We start from the raw sequence: 19,791 nt of genomic DNA, 5'->3' as shown, positions 1-19,791 counted from the left end.
AGAGGGAAGGGAGCTTTCTCAAGGGCACAGTGAGTGGGTGACAGAGCTTCAGGGAAAAGCCAGGTTTCTTTCCCCTTCTGAAGGCTGGCTTCTCCCTGAACTAAGCTCACCATCCCTACAGGTCTCAAGGGGAGCCCTTGATTCTCTCGAACTCCTGGACAGCTCATGTCGTTAGGAAGCTTTCCCCTAAATTTTCAAACAACTCCCCAATCAATCAACAAGCATTTATTGAACACCTACTATGGGCCAGGCGCTGAGGATACAGACAAAACTAGAAAGGGTCCCTGCCCACATGGAGTTCACATCAGCTACACAGACAAAATATACACAGAGTCCACTTGTTCCATTGGTTGGAAACACACATTTCACGAAAACAGACTTAGTCTTGGTCAGTTTGTCCTTACATGGGCCTGTCTCAGAACTTTCCCCAATGGCTCCTCCCACTTCTGCCCTCTGGGGTCAAGCACAACAGACTAATCCTTCCTGTACCTGATACCCCTCTAAGACTTGCAAACAAACTGCAGTATCGTCCCCTCCGAATCTTCTCTTCTCCAGGCAAAGCCGAACCAGTCCCTCCAACTGATCCTCACATACCCCGACCTCCAGGCTCTGGCTCCTTGCTGATCACCCTGGACACTTAATGCTGGCCTGTCCATGTAGCCTGACCAGGGCAGAGGACAGAGGCACTGTCATAGTTTTCCCGTCCCGGACACTATGGTCTCTCCCAGTGCAGCTGGTTATGTCATGCTCGTTGATTGATTAAATGCTTGCTGATTGACTGATTGATGGGCTCGGGGCCGAGGCGGGGGAGGGGAGGTGTGGCAGGCCCCACTCCAGTTCCTAAGATCTCCTTACAGTAACAGGATCCTCCAGGGCAGGCCTGGGCCCTGTGCCCACTGGGCCCCGCCCCCAGCCCCTGCCACCCGTCCCGGAGTTCACTTTGTCGCCTGGGCTTGTTGTTGTAAAATGACTCTGGGATTGTGGGCACCAAGCCTGGCACACAAGACACCTGTCCTGCAGTTAGGTGCACATTGAAATCTCATACACTACATGCTACAGGACATGTGTGTGACGCTGGCCTACAGCACACACCTCACACACCTCAGTCCTGGCCCAAGACCCAGGTGTGCCTGCCCCACAGACAACACCTCCCATGTGACATGTGGGCCAGATGGCTGAAGAGCATACATTTTCCCAGACCCTGTTTGCACATGCACATACACACATTCACATGCGGTGCTCCCCGATCCCACACTGCCCAGTGGGTACAGGTGAGGCCTTTCCTGGTAGCAAAATCAGGGGAGAGGTGAGGGCAGTCCCCCCCCTTCACTAGGTGGTATTTCCTTCCTCCCTTGCTCTTCTGCCCTCCACCCCCTGCTCCCCATCCCAGTTCCTCACCAGGGTTTTGGTTCCTGAGTGGGCAGAAGGGCTGTGAATGGTGGGGCTGGCAGGGGCAGCAGGCTCTGGCTCTTCTGGGAGCTGAGCCCCACACAGATAATCTCCCCATTAGTGGGCAGAGAGATGGGGACCCTCCCAGCTCTCAATGATTTAAGACTTGCATTGCCCACCCTGTGCAAAGGTCACCGTCCTACCATGTGCAGTCCCCAGTCAACTAGCCTGGAGCACTCTCTCCTAGAAACCTTCAAAGCTCTGGGGGAGAGGTTCCTCCTCCCCACCAGGAAAACCTGACTTGTCTAGAAAGCCTTCCCAGACTGCTCTGGTCCAAGTTGGGTTGCCCCTTGCTCTGATTTCTCTAGCTTTCACAGTCTGAGCCCGGAGTCACAGAGTATAAGTTTCAAGGACTCCCCAGACTGAAAGCCCCCTGAGGGCAGGACCTGGGGCTGTTCTTCCTCCAAACCAGGAGCTCCCTGGGGGCAGTACCTGGGACTGCTGCTCCTCCTTTGTGCTCCCTGCCTAGAAGCATTTAGCTTTCCTTTGAATATTTCCACCGGTGGCCAAACTAGGCTAAGAACCCAGCAAACAGAACCCTGGACATACCAAGAACCTTGGATTTCAGCCCCAGCCCCAAGCTTCCTAGCTCTATGAACACAGGCAATTCGCCTCACCTCTCTGAGCCTCAGTTTCCCCAAGAGAAGACATACTCTGATTTTTCTAATACAGTGAGTAGTTGGTGCTGAGCTAGGGAAATGGGAGTCATCTCTTTCAGTCAGGGCCGGCCCAGCTGACCTATCTCCCCAGCCCCTGGATTCCAGAAGCAATGGCCACAGCCATTGTGGCAGGATGAGGCTGGGACACCGTATCCCCCAAACCCCGGGAATCTCTTTTCCCGGGCCTTGGTCCCTCTCCCTCAGCACAAACATAGGAAAGTGACTCTGTGGGGGAGGTGGAACCCCTGTGGGGTGGGGTAACAGGAGCACAGCTCCTATGCCACCCAAAATGATATTCCCAGCATAACATGGGATGTCCCTTCTCCCCCCAAAGACAGAAGCCTGAGGGTCAGGTTGGCTAGCCATGACACCCCCCCCCCATACATATGTAGGCACTTGAATTGCCCTCAGAACCGGAAGGCAGCTCCAGTCCAACAAGAATGGCCTTAACAACATTCCTGACAAATGGTCCCTGAGCCCATCGGCTGACAGGGATCTTACTACTTCCCACGGGAGAACTACATGGCCGGGTTTCCTTCTTTTAAACTGGAATGGGCTTCCTTGTCACATTCATCCGCCACCCCTGCTTCTGCCCCCTGGGACAGAGCAAAAGGAGGCGTCTTCAAGCTAAGTCAACATTCCCACGTTCTTCCAAACAATCTTTGGACAGCATGGCCATCTCAGTCTTCTTCCTGAGAAAGGATGCCCTGGACTGAATCCAGAGGAGGCTGGACCAAAGCAGAGAACAGTGGGACGCTCCCCTCCCTGCTCTAGGACCGTCAGGCCCCTCTGAACTCAGGCCAAGATCCCAGTGGCTTTTTACACACTTGATTCACATTGTGCTTGTGAGTCACTAAAACCCTCGGATCTTTTTCAGACACATTGCTGCCTCCCGCTCTGGTGGTTGTGAAATGGATTTTTTGAGCTGAAGAATAGAATTTTGCTTGTTCTTTGTTAATACTTCATCTTATTAATTGGCCCAATTCTCTAGAGCTTGTCATGATCTTTTCATGGCTTCTGTCTGCTCTCCCCATTCTGTGTGTGTGTGTGTGTGGGGGGGATGTTGCTGGCCTGAGAATCTCCAGGAGTTTGCTCCTTTCTGGGTCAGCTCCGATCATCCTTATGAGGAGCTGAATCTGCTTCCCTGCACCTCCTGGTTGGGCGCTCTGGGTCTATGACAATCTTCCACACACATGCAGAGGGGATCCAGTTGTCCCTAAGCCTTCTCTTCTGCAGACTGGGGGCGTTTGCCCCAGTTCCTCCAAGTGAGCCTTGTCTGGCCTGGGGCCCAGGCCTCTTAACCCTCCCGAGTGTCCTGCTCTGGGCTTTGTCCAACCCATCAATGTCCTTCCTAAAATGTGACACCCAGGCCTGAACCTGATCCTCCAGGCGAGGTCTGAGCAGGACATGGGACAGCAGGCCTGTGGCCTCCCTGGATCTGGACAGGAACAATCCCTGAAACCACGTGCATGTCTCCACTCACAGCTTGCCTATGTTCATCCCCATAAATATGTCCTCGTTCAGACACACGTGTTCAAATACACACCGAGACACACAGACACAGCTCCCCCACCCCCTCCCCCCACCTCCAGGCCAGAGATCGAGGTCTTCCTTGTGAGGCCCAGGCTTCAGCACAGAGAGGACCCATTCTCTGGCCTCTCACCCCGACCCTGGGTTCCGAAAGTCTACCAGAGGTAGGCACAGGGAGGCTATGCCCTGGGGCCCAAGGGACCCCAGTACCCTGCCTAGCATCAGGGTCCCCATCCTACCCACATGACTCCTATTCCTGAGTGGGGCATAAAAGCCTCTAGCATCCTTTATCCTTGTTCATCCATACACTGCCCTCCAGGTCATGGCCGGAGCCCCCCACCCCGACCCCTGTGAACAAGGTCGCCTCCGGCTGCTGGGCCTGCCGCCTGCTTCCTGAGAGTCTGCTCTGTGCCCTCTGGGACGAGGAGGGCGATACTGATGGGTGAAGCCGGGCATCAGGGGCGAGCCCTGCCTGGGTGGTGCCTGTGGCCCCCGGCCTCCTCAGGGCTCAATCTCCAGGCCATCCATCGGCAGCTCAGGGGCCTTGAAGCTGATGACTTCTTCATAGGTGAGCTCTGAGCGGGAAGACGAAAACCAATGGACAGAGGGAAGAAGAGACAGGTAGACAGAGTGACAAGGACACGGGGGAACACAGGAGTGAACGTGAAGATCCCCAATCCCTGGTGTCCTCCCACCCAAGGCCCCACATACCTACTGCCCCCCCTCATTGCTCAGTGCTCCTGACTCCACCTCCAGCCTAGGGAAGGGGGCGGGCCAGGGATTAGGGACAGAGCCCAGGACAAGAGTATGCTCTCGATTGAAGGAAAGGTGAAATTTCCACTCGATAAAGAGAAGTCCACAGGACCCCCAAGTCTCTCTACACACCCTTCTGTGAACCCCAGGTTCATCCAAATGAACCCAGGCCCCTCCCTCCCCAGGATCATGACTGAGAAGAGTGGGGGGCATCTCTCCTGTGGGAAGTAGAGCGATGACCTCCCCCCTCTGGAAGGAAATGGACAGCTGGCCAGTCCATTGGGAAATAGCCACCAAGTAAGCCCTGCCTCACGAGGCCTGCCCTGGGAGGAAGGGGAAGGCAGGGGAGGGGGGGACAAGGGGATGCTACAGGGAAGCCCACCTCTCTACCACAAGGGATCGGTCTTCCATTAAACCCTCTGTTCTTAGAACTAGCTTGCAGCATTTGGAGTTTGGAAAATCCAGGGATAGACCTACTGGAAGTCAGGCAGCAGGAACTGGGGGAGCTAAGAAATAGGCCTCAGTGAAATCATGAGGCCTAAATAAGATTGGTCCCTTTAGCCCCCCCGCAGTGTGGGGGCCAGGACAGGCGATCCCCTCACCCTTCCACTCCTCAATGGTCCTCTCTTTATTCTCAATGCTCTCGTCATAGGGCTCAGCCTCGGGCTCATCCTCGGGATCGTGGTACTGGGCAAAGTAGGGGTGTGCCAGGGCCTCCGTGGCACTGACCCGCCGGTCACTGTCTAGGACCAGCATCTTCTCCAGGAGGTCCACAGCTGGGGGCAGGGAAAGGCATCGAAACAGGGGTCAAGTAGCCGAGGCCTGACCCTGGTTCCATGGCCCAACTCACAACTGACCTCTCTGGGCCTCTGTTTCCCTATCTAGGAAATGGAGATAAATTCCTACCTAGGCACCACCCAGTGATGTTTGCCCATCTCCAGCGGCAGCAACCTGTGTTGGGATCCCTCTGTTAATTAAATCCAATTTATCCTGTCTATAACCTCTTCATATATGGCTGTCGCGTGTTGTCTCCCCATTAGACTGCGAGTACCATGGGAATAGGGAATGGTTTAACCCTTTCTTTGTATCCACAGTGCTTAGCACAGTTCTTGTCACACAGCAGGCATTTAATAAATATTTAGTGACCAGCTGACTGTCTTATGCCTTGCTGGTCTAGAAACTCTGTGAGGGTATAAGGGTCCTGAATGATAATGTATGCACAGTACTTTGAAAACCTATTCATTGTCATTATTATTACTCTGTATTTTCCCCAGTGTAGACCAGGGCCCTGCATGCAGAAGGAACTTAATAAATGCTTTTTGCATGATGAATGAATGAACTCCCCAACCCTTCTCTACCTGTCGATTCTCTCTTCCTGCTCCCTCTTCCCTTCAGGATAGGGGCAGTGCTGAATCCTTTCCAGGCATTTCCTATCTCCTTCCTGCAGGGAGTAGTTTAGGGTGTGATCTTTTCTCAGTTTTCCCCTAGAGACTTAATCAAATATACCCTAATACAACTATTAGTTTATTTTTAGCCTGGGGCAAGATAATGACCCCCATTTCCCAGTGGTCCCTTTCTCTGTTTTATGGAGGTTCATGTAAGATGCAAAGTTATTAATATAATCACAATAGCTCTGAGCCCCTGGTTAAGAAAAGCATTAGGAGACAGAGTGATATAGTGGAAAGAGCAATGGAGTTAAAATAGGAGGAACTGGGTTCAAATCCTGACTATGCCACTTATTATCTGTGTGTCTTTCGGCAAGTTCCTTACACTCTCTGGGCCTCGGTTTTTTTTCATCTAAAAACACAAGGGGACTGGACTAGATCTAGCTAGCTTCAGTCTCCACCTTCCTTTGGGTGCCTGCTCAGGTGTCCCCTCTTCCTTGGAGCTTTCCTGACTACTTATCCCCCAGGTGAAAATAAGCTTTCTCTCACGTCCCTTCCCATTCTTGGGGGGGGGGGCAGGGAGGGAGTCCACTTCCTTTAAACTTATCTCATCCTCCTTCAAGGAGGGGAAGTGACTTTCCATGGTCATGAAGCTGGCAAGTTTTTAGATTCCTCCATTATCTCCTTCCCTCAAAGTTATTGGTGAATTAGTCCCCTCCTTTCCCCACTCCAGCTAGAATGTAAACTTCTCCAGAGCAGGCCCTATGTTCCTGTGTTGCCTCCCCCCACCCCATCCCTAGCTCCAGGTGCTGAATACGTTTCTTTAACCAAATCTGTATGTTTACTCCTCTCTATGAGGAGGAAAATGGAGCTTTCTTCCTACCTCTGTCGCTAGTACCCTTGGCACCCCCTTTCCCCTCCACATCCTGGGGCCCTGTCCCCTCAGTCCTCATGATGTTCACCCTTTGCTATCCCCCCACCCCTTCTCCCCACTTCCCTTTCAAATTCCTGCTCTCTCTCCCTTTCAGTCTCCTAGCCCGTCTCTTTCTCCTTACCAAGGGGGTTTGCTCCCCGGAAGATGCTTCTCAGGTCCTTCTGGGGCATGTGGGGCAGGGATTCGATGTATTTTCGAGCCTGGGAAGGGTGGAGGCAAGGGGATCTTAACTCTTTTCCTACTGAACATGACATTGGATAACTGGGGAGGGAAGAAAGGAGGGAAGAGGGAAGAGGAAGGAGGGAGGCCTGGGAGACAGAACTAAGGATGGGCTAGGAGCAGCAGGAAGTATGGAGGATGAGTACAGAACCTTGCTGGACCACTCACATGCTCAGATGAGATCTTCTTCAGCAGCTCAGAGCTGGGGGTCCCAACCACCTCCATGATGCGTTTGAGTTGGTCGATGTCTGCCCAGCTCAGGAAAATCAGAGCCAGACTCTCACTGCCCACCCAGGATCCCCAGGAGCCCGCCCAGGGGAAGCCCAGCCCAGCCAGGACCCCAGGCTATTAATACTAATAAAACAAGAGAAGGCTGTGTGACTGTACAAAGGGCTTCACCCCTCAGTGCTTCAGGTAGCAGACTAGTCCAGAGCTAAGAATTGGCATCCTTAGAGGCAGGCCCCTACGCCTGTGAAACCACAGGTGCAGACAAACATGCCTGCATACAAAAGGCAATGAATGGGGCTCTCTGAGGGCTGGAGCTTCTTAGCAAAAATGCTTTCCTCCGGGCAGCTAGGTGGCACAGTGGATAGAGAACTGGCCCTGGAGTCAGGAGTACCTGAGTTCAAATCCAGCCTCAGACACTTAACACTTACTAGCTGTGTGACCCTGGGCAAGTCACTTAACCCCCCAATTGCCTCACTAAAAAAAAAAATGCTTTCCTTGAAACATCCTGTGGGGAGGAGACTGCGGAATCATTACTCCCATTTCCCAGAGTAGGAAACTGACATTCATACTGGGAAGGTGACTTGTCAGGGATCCCCCCACTAAGAAGCATCAAAGTCAGTTTCTTTTTTTTTTTTTTTGGTGAGGCAATTGGGCTTAATTGCCCAGGGTCACACAGCTAGTAAGTGTTAAGTGTCTGAGGCTGGATTTGAACTCAGGTCCTCCTGACTTCAGGGCTGGTGCTCTATCCACTGTACCACCTAGCTGCCCCCCAAAGTCAGTTTCAGTCCAGGTTTACTGACTTCAAGTCCAATGGAAAAGAGAGGGCATCAGCTCCCAAGCCCTGGACCCAGCCTCTGCCCCAGCTCTCCATGGTGGCTCGTCATACTTTTATCCAAGGATACAGTCATTTCCAGGGAACAGGGCCTTCCCCTTCAAGAGCTCTGCCATGATGCAGCCCACAGACCATATGTCCACTGTGGCGGGGGAGGGGGGGAAGGGAGAGAGGGAGAAGAGGAGAGAGAGAGGGAGGAGAGAGGAGAGAGAGAGAGAGAGAGAGAGAGAGAGAGAGAGAGAGAGAGAGAGAGAGAGAGAGAGAATATGAAAGTAAAAGTGGAGAGGAGAATGCACACAAGAGAGAGAGACACACAGAGAAAATAATAGAAAAATAGACAGAGACAGAAAATGAGAAAGAGATTAAGGGGGAGGCTCAGTTTGAGTCCCTGTCCCCATCAGGAAGCACCCCCTGCCTGTTTCAGTTTATTTGGGCCTTCCCCTTCTCTGATTCCTCCCGTTCTTAGCGGTTAAGCACCCCTCCCCACTCCAGGCATAGGGCTGAGCCACACCCTGTCTAATCTCTGGGACCAGTCTGTCCTGCTGCCCTGAGCCCCATCCTGTCCTTTAGTTGTGGCTTCCCCTTACCCCCTTACCCCAAGGCTGTGAGCTCCCGGAGGGTAGCACCTGCGTCCTCTCCTCCTCTGCCACCCTCACCACACTGTGAGCTGCCCACTCACTTTACTGGCCACTTCTTGCTGACACCTGGGGCTTCTTTTTTTGAAATGTCTTCCATGCTGCTACTGCTTCTCTCTCTCTCTCTCTCTCTCTCTCTCTCTCTCTCTCTCTCTCTCTCTCTCTCTCTCTGCCTCTCCCTCTCTTCCTGCCTCTCTGCGTCTCTCTCTCTCTCTCTCTGTCTGTCTCTGTCTCTCTCTCCTTAACACCCCATGCAGCCCATAACCCAGCAGGAGGCCTTTTCAATAACTTCTTGACCTTCCTGACCCCCAGGGAAGGTGTGAGCCAAACCAACAGCAACCTAAGCCAGAGGACAGCTCTCCTTGGCCAAACTCTGGAACAGGCAGGCGCAGGGGAGGCTGGCAGTTCCCAGAATGGAATTCTGAGCTGGCTATGAAAGGAACGACCTCCCCCTGGCCTCACCTCCACCTGAGCAAAGTCTTCCTAGAGCCTCCCCTGGGACACCAAACATCTGTTTGGGGCCCTCTGGGTGGGGGCAGGCCCCCATCATGCTGTCATGGTGGCGTGGCTGGAGCTGGTCTTGAGCTGTAAGATCCAGGTTCCAGTTCAGCCTCTGGCCCATCCTGGCTCTGCCAGCCTCAACCTCTCAATGCTCTGGACAGCTTTCTGAGATTATTGGTTGAAGGGAAGGTGCCAACCTGCACTGAAGGTAGGACTTTCTTCCCCTGGGAGTTCCCTAGAGCAATGAAACCAGAGGCATAGCCCCTGGCCCTATTTTGCTACCACCAGCAGGATGCTTAATTATATGCTGCCTGGGTCATTCCCTCTTCCCTCACTCCCATCGTGGGACTTTACCTGTCTGGTTGTAATGCATCCAGTTGAGCATGATCTCAGGGGCGCGATACCAGCGTGTGGCGACATAGCCCGTCATTTCGTCATCTGTCTGGCGGGCCAGCCCAAAGTCCAAGATCTGGGGAGTCACAACCATAGTTGAGTCCTTCAGGCCAGGAGGAGAAAGCCCTGGTCCTGACCTTGGGGAGCCCCTGGTCTGAGGGGCCCACAGGATGTGTCCAGGGTAACATTAAAACCCCAGGGCAGATAGAGACCAGACGTGCTGAGGGAACAACTCGGATAATCAGAAGTCTGATGGAGGGACCAAAGGGAAAGCCCCAAGTGCCATCCAGCCAAATTGAGCCAAGGGATGGAGCAGGAGGAGCAGCCCACCTCCTGATTCTCATCCTGGCTGGCCAGGAGAGGGCATTCTCTGATTCCACACAGCTACTTCTTATTTCAGTTAGCGTGGAGAGTCTCCAAATGGTGACTAAGCCAAAGGCCACAGGGCCACCTAGGTCTTTTCCCTCAACATAAGCATAACCAGCATTGGCTACTGTCAACAACAGCGCAGAAGGACTGAGGAGAGATGCACAAATTGGTTTCCATGTCTATTCTTAGGTCCAACTGCCTGGAAGGGAGGTGTCAATACACCAACAAGCCCCCAGGGGTGAAAAGCAAATCCATTTTCCTGCACTAGCCAAAGACCTTCAGGAGAGGTTCTAGCCTTTGAACCAAGCCCAGGACCTAACTTTAGGAAATAAACCATTAATAGACACTGAGACAGAAACACAATTCCTTCAATGGGAGCACCGGTTGTAGGGGCACAGGTGGGATCTGGGGCTGGCTGCTCGCTCACTCTCTCTCCCTGGGCTGAGTCTGCCCTCGAGGCCAGAAACCAGGGGGCAGGGCAGGTCTTAGAGTGGGGTGGGGTTGGGGGGAACCAGAAGCTGATAAGGAAAGAGCTCTGAGCCCTCCCCCTACACAGGCAGTGCCAGCCTCACCCGTAGCTCGCAGTCCTCATTCACAGCCAGGTTACTGGGTTTCAGGTCCTGTAGACATGACAGCAATGCCAGGTGAGTTTTCTTCCCTGGCAGAGCCCACCTGGATCCTAAAGCACTGCTCACCCTTCACTGTGTTGTCCTCCCTCTCCCTCCCCCACTTCTTTCCTCCCTACCTGCCCCTTCTGGAGGCCCAGAGAGCAGGATTCCCCCCTCCCCCATGCTCTGCCACACTCACTCTGTGGATGATTCCGGCCGAGTGGATGTACTGAGGGATGCAAGACAGACAGGAAGGTGACATCAGCAGGGCCCGGCCCAGTGACCCACTTTGTGACTTATCCAGCCCCAGCAGGGAGCGAGTCAGGGAGGGCAGAATCAGGGAGACCTCAGGCTCTGGGGATGGGGGGAATCCAGGGGCCTAGCTCATCTCTCACCTTTAGCCCCCGCAGCAGCTGGTACGCCAGGAACTGGATGTGTTCATCAGTTAGCTTCTGGCACCTGACGATGTTGTTCAGGTCAGCCCCCATCAGGGTGGTCACAAGGTACCTGTAGGGAAGGCCCAGGGATCAGGGACCAGAGGAGTGGGGCCCATGGAGAGGGAGGGCTGCAGGTGGAATCAGGATTCAGAAAGGGCCCTCACCAACAAGAGGGGCAAAGCCACAGCCTCACTACCCCAAGTACTACCTGTACTACCCCCCATCTCGGCCCTGGGCCTAGGGCAGGAGCACCCCCAAACCCCACTCACACTTCGTTGAAGTTTTCTATGGATGTGGCCGGTGTGAAGACATCTAGCAGGCCGATGACCTGGGCAGAGATAGGGGGCTTCCTGTCAGGGGCCTCGAAACCCCAGCAGAGCATCCACCCTCCCAGGATCCGAGCCCCCTGAAGCCCCTCACATTTTCATGCTTCATGTGCTTGAGCAGCCGCAGCTCCCGGTACGTCCGCCTCGCGTGGACCAACGACTGGAAGGGCCGGGACAGTTTCTTCACAGCCACCTTTTGTCGAGTGCGGGTGTCATACGCAGAACTGTAAAACAGGCCTAGTTAGTGATGGTAGTGGGTGAGGAGAATGTGGAGTGAAGCAGAAAATGGGCGTGGGCTGTGGAAACCCCTGTCCCCCAGTCCCTCTGCATCCAGAGAGGGAGATGGGTACCCCCGACCCCAGAGGCCAGGCAAGAGGGCATCGAGCCTGTTAAGGCTAAAATTCTAGCTAGTCTGTCTAAAATATCTAATGAGTGGTCGCCAATAAGTTATAAGCTTTAGCAAGAGTTAGGCTTTTCACTAAAAAAAAAAAAAAAGGGGGCAGCTAGGTGGCACAGTGGATAGAGCACCAGCCCTGGAGTCAGGAGTACCTGAGTTCAAATCCGGCCTCAGACACTTAACACTTACTAGCTGTGTGACCCTGGGCAAGTCACTTAACCCCAATTGTCTCACTAAAAAAAAAAAAAGAGTTAGGCTTTTAAGCATTTATTAAGGAGAATAAGAATTTGGTAAAGAGAGAAGGAAAGGCCTAGATTCATCTATCTATTAAAGGGAGAGCACATTTCTAGCTCTCTTCTCCATCAGAGTCCTCAGCAAAGAGTGTGTGAGTCAGACAGCCAGGCTCCCCCTTCCTCCTCCCACAAGCAATTGTCACTTCCTGATGCCAAAGAAAAAACATGGTCGGCCCTCAGAGACCTTCACCTCATGGCTGAGCTTTTCTACAGTAAGTCTCCAGCAGGTGGCGTCATTTCAATCATTACAAGTCGCAGGACAGGGCTTTGAAGGTAGGGCACGGGTAGTGGGAACCAGTCCCAGACTGGCCCTACACTCACAAGAGAAGACAGGCAAGACCCATGGGAATGGTGCAAAAAGCAAGGAGACCATAGGCTCTAAGAGGAAGATCCCCACATAGAAATGGGGTTGGTGGACAAGACCACACAGAGCTGTGGGAAGAAGCAGGCCTCAAGGCTTGGCTATCACCTTAGCCATCTCTCATAAATACTCTACCTCCATGGTCCAGCCCTCTCACCACAACCTCCCATGCATCCATCCATCTTTCTATCCGTCCTTCCATCCATCCATCCATCCATCCATCCTCCCTCCCTGGCAATTGGGGTTGAGTGACTTGCCCAGGATCACACAGTTTGTAAGCATCTGAGATCAAATTTGAACTCAGGTCCTTCTGACTCTAGGGCTGGTGCTCTATCCACTGTACTACCTAGCTGCCCCAACTTCCTATCTTTCAATCTCTCCTTCAGCCTCATCTTTCCTCAACCTGTTTTTTGTCTTTTCTCATCTTTCTTCCCTCCTTTCACAGTCCTGACCCTTTGATTAATCAGTTGAACCCCAAACAATCAGCCATCCTTGAATTTCTGTTCTCATCACCAGTGATACCTTGTCAAACCCCAATTCTTGGTTATGGCCACCATCGGCCTTTTTTCATCATGAACTCATTTACTTCTAAATGTTCTTGGCACTCCAAAGGAGCACTCACTGCTGCGCGGTGATCCTTTCATTCTGCTCTAATTGATTTTATCCCACTCTCCACCATGGTTATTGCAAACCTTCCCTTCTCCCCTCAGACCTCTTACTCCACCTGCTCTGGCCTCCCTCTCAGCAGAGGATCTCACTTTCTACTTTATTGAGAAAAGAGAAGCCACCTCTTACGAGTGCCCTCTTCTCTTCACTTCCATCACACTTCAAGACCCCTCTACATGGCCCCAATTCTCTCTTCCTTTATGCCAGTCTCTCATGAAGAGGTTGCCCTTCTTGTCAAGGCCAACTCTCCTTGTCCCCTTGATTCCATCCCAGCCCATCTTTTTTTTTTTTTTTTGGTGAGGCAATTGGGGTTAAGTGACTTGCCCAGGGTCACACAGCTAGTAAGTGTTAAGTGTCTGAGACTGGATTTGAACTCAGGTCCTCCTGACTCTAGGGCTGGTGCTCTATCCACTGCACCACCTAGCTATCCCCCAGCCCATCTTTAAGCTTGCCTTTGAACCATTCCTTCTCTCACATATCTTTGACCTCTCCTCATCTGCTGGTTCTGTATCACGAACAAAAATGCTCACTTCTCCTCCATCCTTAGCCTTCACCCATTCCCTGACCCTCATTTGACTGTACCATCCCCTGAATTCTCTGTCTCCTTTTGGGAGCATGGATTGGACCAACTGGTTGCTGAGCACTCTTCCAACTCTCTGATTCTGAGTCAGTAAATTTTCCCCAAACCCATCCCACATCCATTTTCCCTACATCTGTCAAGGGCACCACCATCCCTCCAATCTCTCAGCTGCCCAGCCTCTGAATCATCCTTGACTTTGCTCTCTTCCTCATCCCCCATAACCAGCAGTTTTGAAGTCTTGTCAGACTGCACCTCCACAACACCTCTCCCACCCATTATCTTTTCTCCACTTGGATGATCACCACCCTTCTTCAGGCCCATACTGCCTTCCTCCTGTGTATTGCAATAGTCTCCTAATTGACCTCCCTGCTTCCATTCTCTCTCCTTTCCAATTTATATTCTACAGAACCACTATGTTGGTATTCATAAAACACAATCTGACTGCATCATTCTCATGCTCAAGAATTTCAATGACTCCCTATTGCCTCTAGGATCAAATACAAAATCCTCAGTCTGGCCTTTACCCCTCCCCCAAATCTGGCTCTGACCTTTCATAAAATGGCCCTGTAGATCCTCTCTTCTTGTCTCACTATCCCCCAGTCACAGCAAGTCATCTCTTGTTCTTATCCTTTGCACAGGTGGCTTCCTGCATCGCCCGTCCTCATCTGGAATCCCTCTCTCCTCCAAAGCCCAGCTCCTCCAGGAGGCCTTTGCTGACTCTACTCCCCACTCCAGGCCTTAGTATTTGCTCTTTCTTGAAGTGACTTTGTGGGCACCTAGGTGGCACAGTAGATAATGCACCGGCCCTGGATTCAGGAAGACCTGGGTTCAAATACAGCCTCAGATACTTGACACTAGCTGTGTGACCCTAGGCAAGTCACTTAACCCTCATTGTCCTGCCCCTCCCCAAATGACTTTGTATATTCTCAGTTCTTGCTACTTGTACAAATGCCTTCTATATACAACAGAACATAAACCCCTTGAGGGCAGGGTTTGTGATTTCTGTTTGTTTATCTCCAAAGTCTTGCACAGGTAAGTGCTCAATGAATAAATGAATGACCTTTAAATTGGGTCTCTCCAGTACTTTAACATTTGTATCACAGCAACTCTGAGAGGACAGTCTTGAAAACATTATGACCATTTTACCAAAGAGGAAACTGAGGTGACATGGCTTCCTCAATAATCATAATGTTTCATAGCTGGGACTCCGACCCAAGTCTTCCAAGACAAGGTCAGTGCTCCAGGGTCTACTGGATGACTCTGAGAACAGAGTTGGCCTCAGTTTCCCTTTCTCATGGCGAGACTGGGATATCATCTAGCTGCCAGGATGGCCCAGCTCCAGGGTGCTCTGACCCCTCCTTCCTTGACCTGCAGGTGCTGAGAAGAAGGTAGTATGGCTCATGGGCGTACCTCCAGCATCCATTGCCCGCAAGCTCCCCTGGGGCAGAGCATGTTGGGTTACGAAGGAGGAATCAGTAAGACCTGAAGTGGCAGTATCTGTCACAGACTTTCCCTGGGATTTGTCATTGATTCTACTTTTCATTTTTGTCTCATTAAACTCAAGCCCAAAGGAAGGGGTAGTTTCATTTCTGTCCCTAGGGACCAACAGTAATTATTGGAGCCAGACAGTCTGGCAGGTACTAGACACACACACACACACACACACACACACACACACACACACACACACACACACACACACACACACCTGAGCCCAACCTGCCACCCCAGACCACAGGGTCACTGGCCCAACTGGCTCAGCCACTCAGACCATGATTATCTCTCCTCCATGCAGACCCTAGGTGCTCATGTCAGCTTCCCCCTACCAGAGAGTATGGACAAGCTGAGCCTTGTCCGTGGGGCAGAGAGCCCCCAGAGCCTGGGGGTGCTACCCTGTTCTGCAGGCTGGGATCTCCCTGGGGCAGGGCCTGGGCCTGCCTCTTTTGTCCCCCCAGGCTGAGAACTCTCAGAGGGCAGGCTCTAGGGCTGCTTTTCTCAGTCCTCCCAGCCTGGGGAAGCCCTTCCTGAGGATGGGTCTTTGTTCTTCTCCTCCTCTGACTCCAAAATTGGGGACTCTTCCAGGAGAGGACAAGGGAACTGAGGCTAAAGCTCAGCCAAGCTGAGGTGGGCAGAGGCACAATCCAGAAGGGGAGGTAAGACAGATGGGAGACAGTGAAGGAGCTCAGCAGAGGTTCAGAGGGGCAGTGATCACTAGGTTATCTCAATCGCCCTCCTCGGATCGCTGAGGAGGCTGAAGTCAGGCCCAGGTCTTGCCTAAGCAGGGCCCCAGTAGGCCCCTTTGGTGGGTGGGCCGGGCCAGGAGGGGAAGGGGGAACATAAGAGGCAAGAGGCCTGAGCCAGGACAATGAGGGGAAGTAGAGGAAGCAGGGCTGGGGAAGTCACTTCCTGGCCGTGGGCAAGGACAGAGAGGGAGGAAGGGAGTTTCTTGTTATGAAAAAAGTTCAGAGCTACAGGACTGCAGTGATCCAGCAGATCTCTCCAAGGCTGGAGCAGCCCATCTCCCCTTTAACAGTCCTCTCCACCTATCTGTCCATTATCCTGGACTATTCAGGTCAATTGCTTCAGAAAAAGTCCCAAGGTCCAGGCTGGCCTGTTCCCAACCACTCATCCTGGGAGACCTGAGCATCTGGGAGTCCCGCTGAGACCGCAAACTCATCATGCCCCATACAGAGCTAGGGATCTTCTCCCCAGACCCGCCCTCTTTCTGGGGAGGCTCCAAGCCCACTTTGACCACCCTCCTCTGGCTGCTGCTCAGCTCCTCAACATGCTTCCTAACATGTAGCCACTCCACATGTGGTCTGAGCAGTGCAGGGGACAGCGAGACCAGCACCTTCCTGTTCCTGGACACACCTCCTGCCTCTCTTAACACAGCCCAACGGTGAGTTCCATTTTTGGCTTCCGTGTCATAGAGCTGACTCATATTAAGGCTGTGCTCTGTCATAGAAAGGGCACAGAATTTGACCAGAGGACACGAGTTCGAATTCCAGCTCTGCTATTTGGTACATGTGTTACCTCAAGCAAGTCATTTCTCTTCCTCATTTGTAAAATGAAGGGGCTAGAATAGAAGATCACCATAAGATCTGTTCCTGGCATGAATCCTCAAACTTGAAGCCCACTAATATCCTGACATCTTTTTTTTTAAAAACAGAAATTGCTATCTAGCCCAAAGCTGATCTTTTGAATCATAGCACAAAACTTGGCTTTTTTCCCTACTCAGTTTCCCCTCGTTAGTTTCAGCCCAACACTAGCCTGTCAAGACCACTTTAGATTCTCTTATTCATGGCATTGTTAACTTCAGCTCACTCCTTGGGTGAGCGTGTCTTTTAGGTCTCTGCCAAATCACTGGTGAAAATGTTGACCAGCAGATCATTCGGTCATTTGAGCACTGGGCTGTGGGCAGAGCCCTGTGGTAAACACCTCCTTGGGTCAGCATCGATCCATCATTGCTGCCCTTTGGGACTGCTTCTTCTACCAATTTTGAATGTCTCTGGCCTGCATTCCTCCATCAGGTCCACAGAGATCCCAGGAGAACCAGCCAGGTCCTGGGCTGAAATGCAGAAGTCCATCTCTGTGACATTGCCCCAGCTGTGAAATCGAATGAGCCAGGCAGGACCAGAAACCAGGTCTGCCTAACCCGACATGCCCTAGTAAGCTCCTCTTCCCCTTTGAAGTGCCTACACGCCAACCTGCAGCAGCTGCCACCTTCATCGGCCGACTGTGTCGGTTGAGTTATGTGATGTCCCTGCTCTAGAAATTTTAATCGTTGCCTGGGACCCACAGAAGAAAAAGTCCATGCATTTCTGCCTGACATTCTAGGCCTTCCAGGATCTGGCTCTAGCTTGTGTCTCTAGTTTCCTTCAGACTCCAGAGATTCCAGCTTTCGAAGCAAGCTCTCCAACCAGTTTCTTTCTCCACACCTTTGCACACTCTGTTCCCTCTGCCTGGTACACCCCCCTCCCTCCTCAGCCCTTATCTCATTCTACTGGCATCACACCCATACTTCAAGGTCCATGGAAGGTTCTCTTCTCTGGAGAGCCTTTCCTGTTCCTCCTGGCCTAGCCCAGAACTTAGACTGTCTCTTCTCCATTTCCTGTGTCCCCAGAGCCTGGCTCTGTCCCTTCCTAGGGCCCTTGATTCCCTGCCTGGGAGGAGCGTCACTTGGGTCCAAGCCTTCAGAAATATCATGATGGAGGGTGCCCATAGCTCTGGCTGGGGAGTCAGGGGCCCTGGGTCCGGGTCACAGCCATGTCACTGACTCACTGCATGCACTTGGACCTCTTACGTGCCCTCTCTTTTCTCCTGTTTGGCCTGGAAGGTCTGTGAGGCCCTTTGCTCCTGTCATGTCTGGGCCACATCTCCCCTGTTAGAAGGTAAGCTCTCTGGGGGCAGGACCAGAGCCTCTTTCAGCCGTCTGTCTGCTCAGAGGTGGCTGGCACACAGTGGGTGCTCAGCAGCCATCCATAGAAGTCTAACAAGAGACCTCCACAGAGGATGCCCGCCTCCTCTCAGGAGCTGGGGAAGTGCCCAGAGACCTCTCTCTTTCTTCCCAGCAGTCCCTTCCTCCTGCTCCGCTCTGCTTGGCTCCAGCTGTTACCACAGTGAGTCTGCAAAGCTGAGCTCGCCCACAGCCAAGGTGGGGCCCTATGTACCCCCTGCAGCCTGGTTCTCCCTGAGCCTCAGCTGCCCACTCCTCACCAGGAGCTACTCCTCATGCTTCTAGTCCTCAGCTTGCCCATGGCCCACCCATGCTCCTTGAACGGGGCTGTGGACTCATCTCCCTTGGCTTCCATTCTCTCTTGTCCCTGGCTCCTCATCCTGGTGAGGGCTGCCTTTCTTCCGGAAGGGGGACTCCCACAGAGCTGCATCTGCCACCCCAAAGGGGGCTCCCACAGAGCTGCATCTGTCCCCAGAAGGGGGAGTCCCTAGGGCTGTTTGCCCCTCAGAAGGAGAACTCCTCCAGGGCCAAGGCTGCCTCAGGGCCCTGGGCTCCCCCACCTCTGACCCAGAGTTCCGGAGATAAGGCCTTGCCTCTCAGCCCTACTGGCCTCCTCACGGAATCCCTAATGGTCACAAGGGGCCCGGGGGTCAGTCAGCATGTGTGTGAGGTTGATTAGAGGCGGAGACAGCGCCGAGAGCTGAGGGGTCAGAAGATCAGACACTTCAGCCTTCATTCCACGCCTCCCCCCATTATCTAGGGCTCCCACCAGGCCCCAGGAGGTCAGTGTGAGCTGGGACAGACATCGGGCTGGCCTGGGAGACGAAGCCCACAGTCACACACCAAGTAGCACGGCTGCCTCCTCCCACCCCCGCCCCAAGAGAAGGGGCTTGGAATTCTCTCCATCTAATAGAACTCAGTCCCCACCCCAGCCCAACTCTGGCTCCTGAAAGGGCTGGGGGCAATGGGGGGAGCTGCAAGGGCAGCAGTCCGTTCCTCCCCAAGATGCAGGGGTGCTCCTGCCAGCCAGTGCGGGTGGGGTCTCCGGGGCTCCTCCGACTGCGCCGGCAGAGCGGGGGAAGGGACCTTCCATTCATCCCCTCTTTCATTCGTTCATTCATTCATTCAATCCGGGAAGGGAAGGGCGGGGCTGGGGGGGGTTCCTCCAGCCGCCACCCCGGCTCCTCCCCGGGCCCCTCTCCCCACGTGCCCTCCCCTCCAGCCTCCAACCCCCAGCCCCCGCAGCCCGCCCGGTACCAGACGGAGCCGTAGGCCCCCGAGCCCACGGGACTCAGGCTCTGGAAGCGCTCGGGGACCTCCCATAGCGTCTTGTTAAGCTCCTGTCGGTAGAAGCCGCCGCGAGGGGCCGACATGGCTCGGGCCTGGGGGGCCGAGCTGGCCTCCGTCGGGCCCCGCTCTGGCCCCGGCCCGGGCCCCGGCTCGGGCTGCGATCCCTCCAGTAGCCTGGATGCCCGGCTCCGCCCGCCCGGCCCGGCCCGGCAGGCAGAGCTCAGAAGCTGCCCGGGGGCCCCAGGGGCGGGGCGGGGCGGGGGCGGGGGCGGGGCATGGGCCCAAGGAAGGGGCTTCAGGCTCCGCGACCCCGCCCTCGATGCCTGGGGGCGGAGTCGCTGCCGCAGCTTGAGAGAATCCCCAGGAACGTGACACCGCCCCTCCAAAGGCTCGGGACACGCCCACCGTGTCTCCTCCCCCTCCCCGCCTCGCGGCCCCTCCCCGCCGTCCCCCTCCCGGTACCCGCCCCCCTACCCCATCCTGCGTCCTC

The 19,791-nt window shown here is 53.8% G+C and overlaps 1 protein-coding gene across 1 annotated transcript; it reads right to left on the bottom strand.

Moving 5' to 3' along the window:
* Window positions 1-209: 209 nt before the first annotated feature.
* MAPK11 (mitogen-activated protein kinase 11) lies at window positions 210-19,539 on the bottom strand. Its single transcript, XM_043965456.1, has 12 exons — window positions 19,269-19,539; window positions 11,353-11,482; window positions 11,202-11,260; window positions 10,891-11,002; window positions 10,695-10,724; window positions 10,460-10,507; window positions 9,480-9,594; window positions 8,060-8,131; window positions 7,098-7,177; window positions 6,832-6,910; window positions 4,994-5,167; window positions 210-4,213 (listed from the first exon to the last, which is right to left on the bottom strand). The coding sequence occupies exons 1-12, from the start codon at window positions 19,382-19,384 to the stop codon at window positions 4,140-4,142; spliced, it is 1,089 nt and encodes a 362-aa protein (XP_043821391.1). The 5' UTR covers window positions 19,385-19,539; the 3' UTR covers window positions 210-4,139.
* Window positions 19,540-19,791: the final 252 nt, after the last annotated feature.

Source organism: Dromiciops gliroides, chromosome 5, assembly GCF_019393635.1.
Source record: "Dromiciops gliroides isolate mDroGli1 chromosome 5, mDroGli1.pri, whole genome shotgun sequence".
Classification (NCBI taxonomy): domain Eukaryota; kingdom Metazoa; phylum Chordata; class Mammalia; order Microbiotheria; family Microbiotheriidae; genus Dromiciops; species Dromiciops gliroides.
This window is presented reverse-complemented; position numbering and strand designations above follow the sequence as displayed.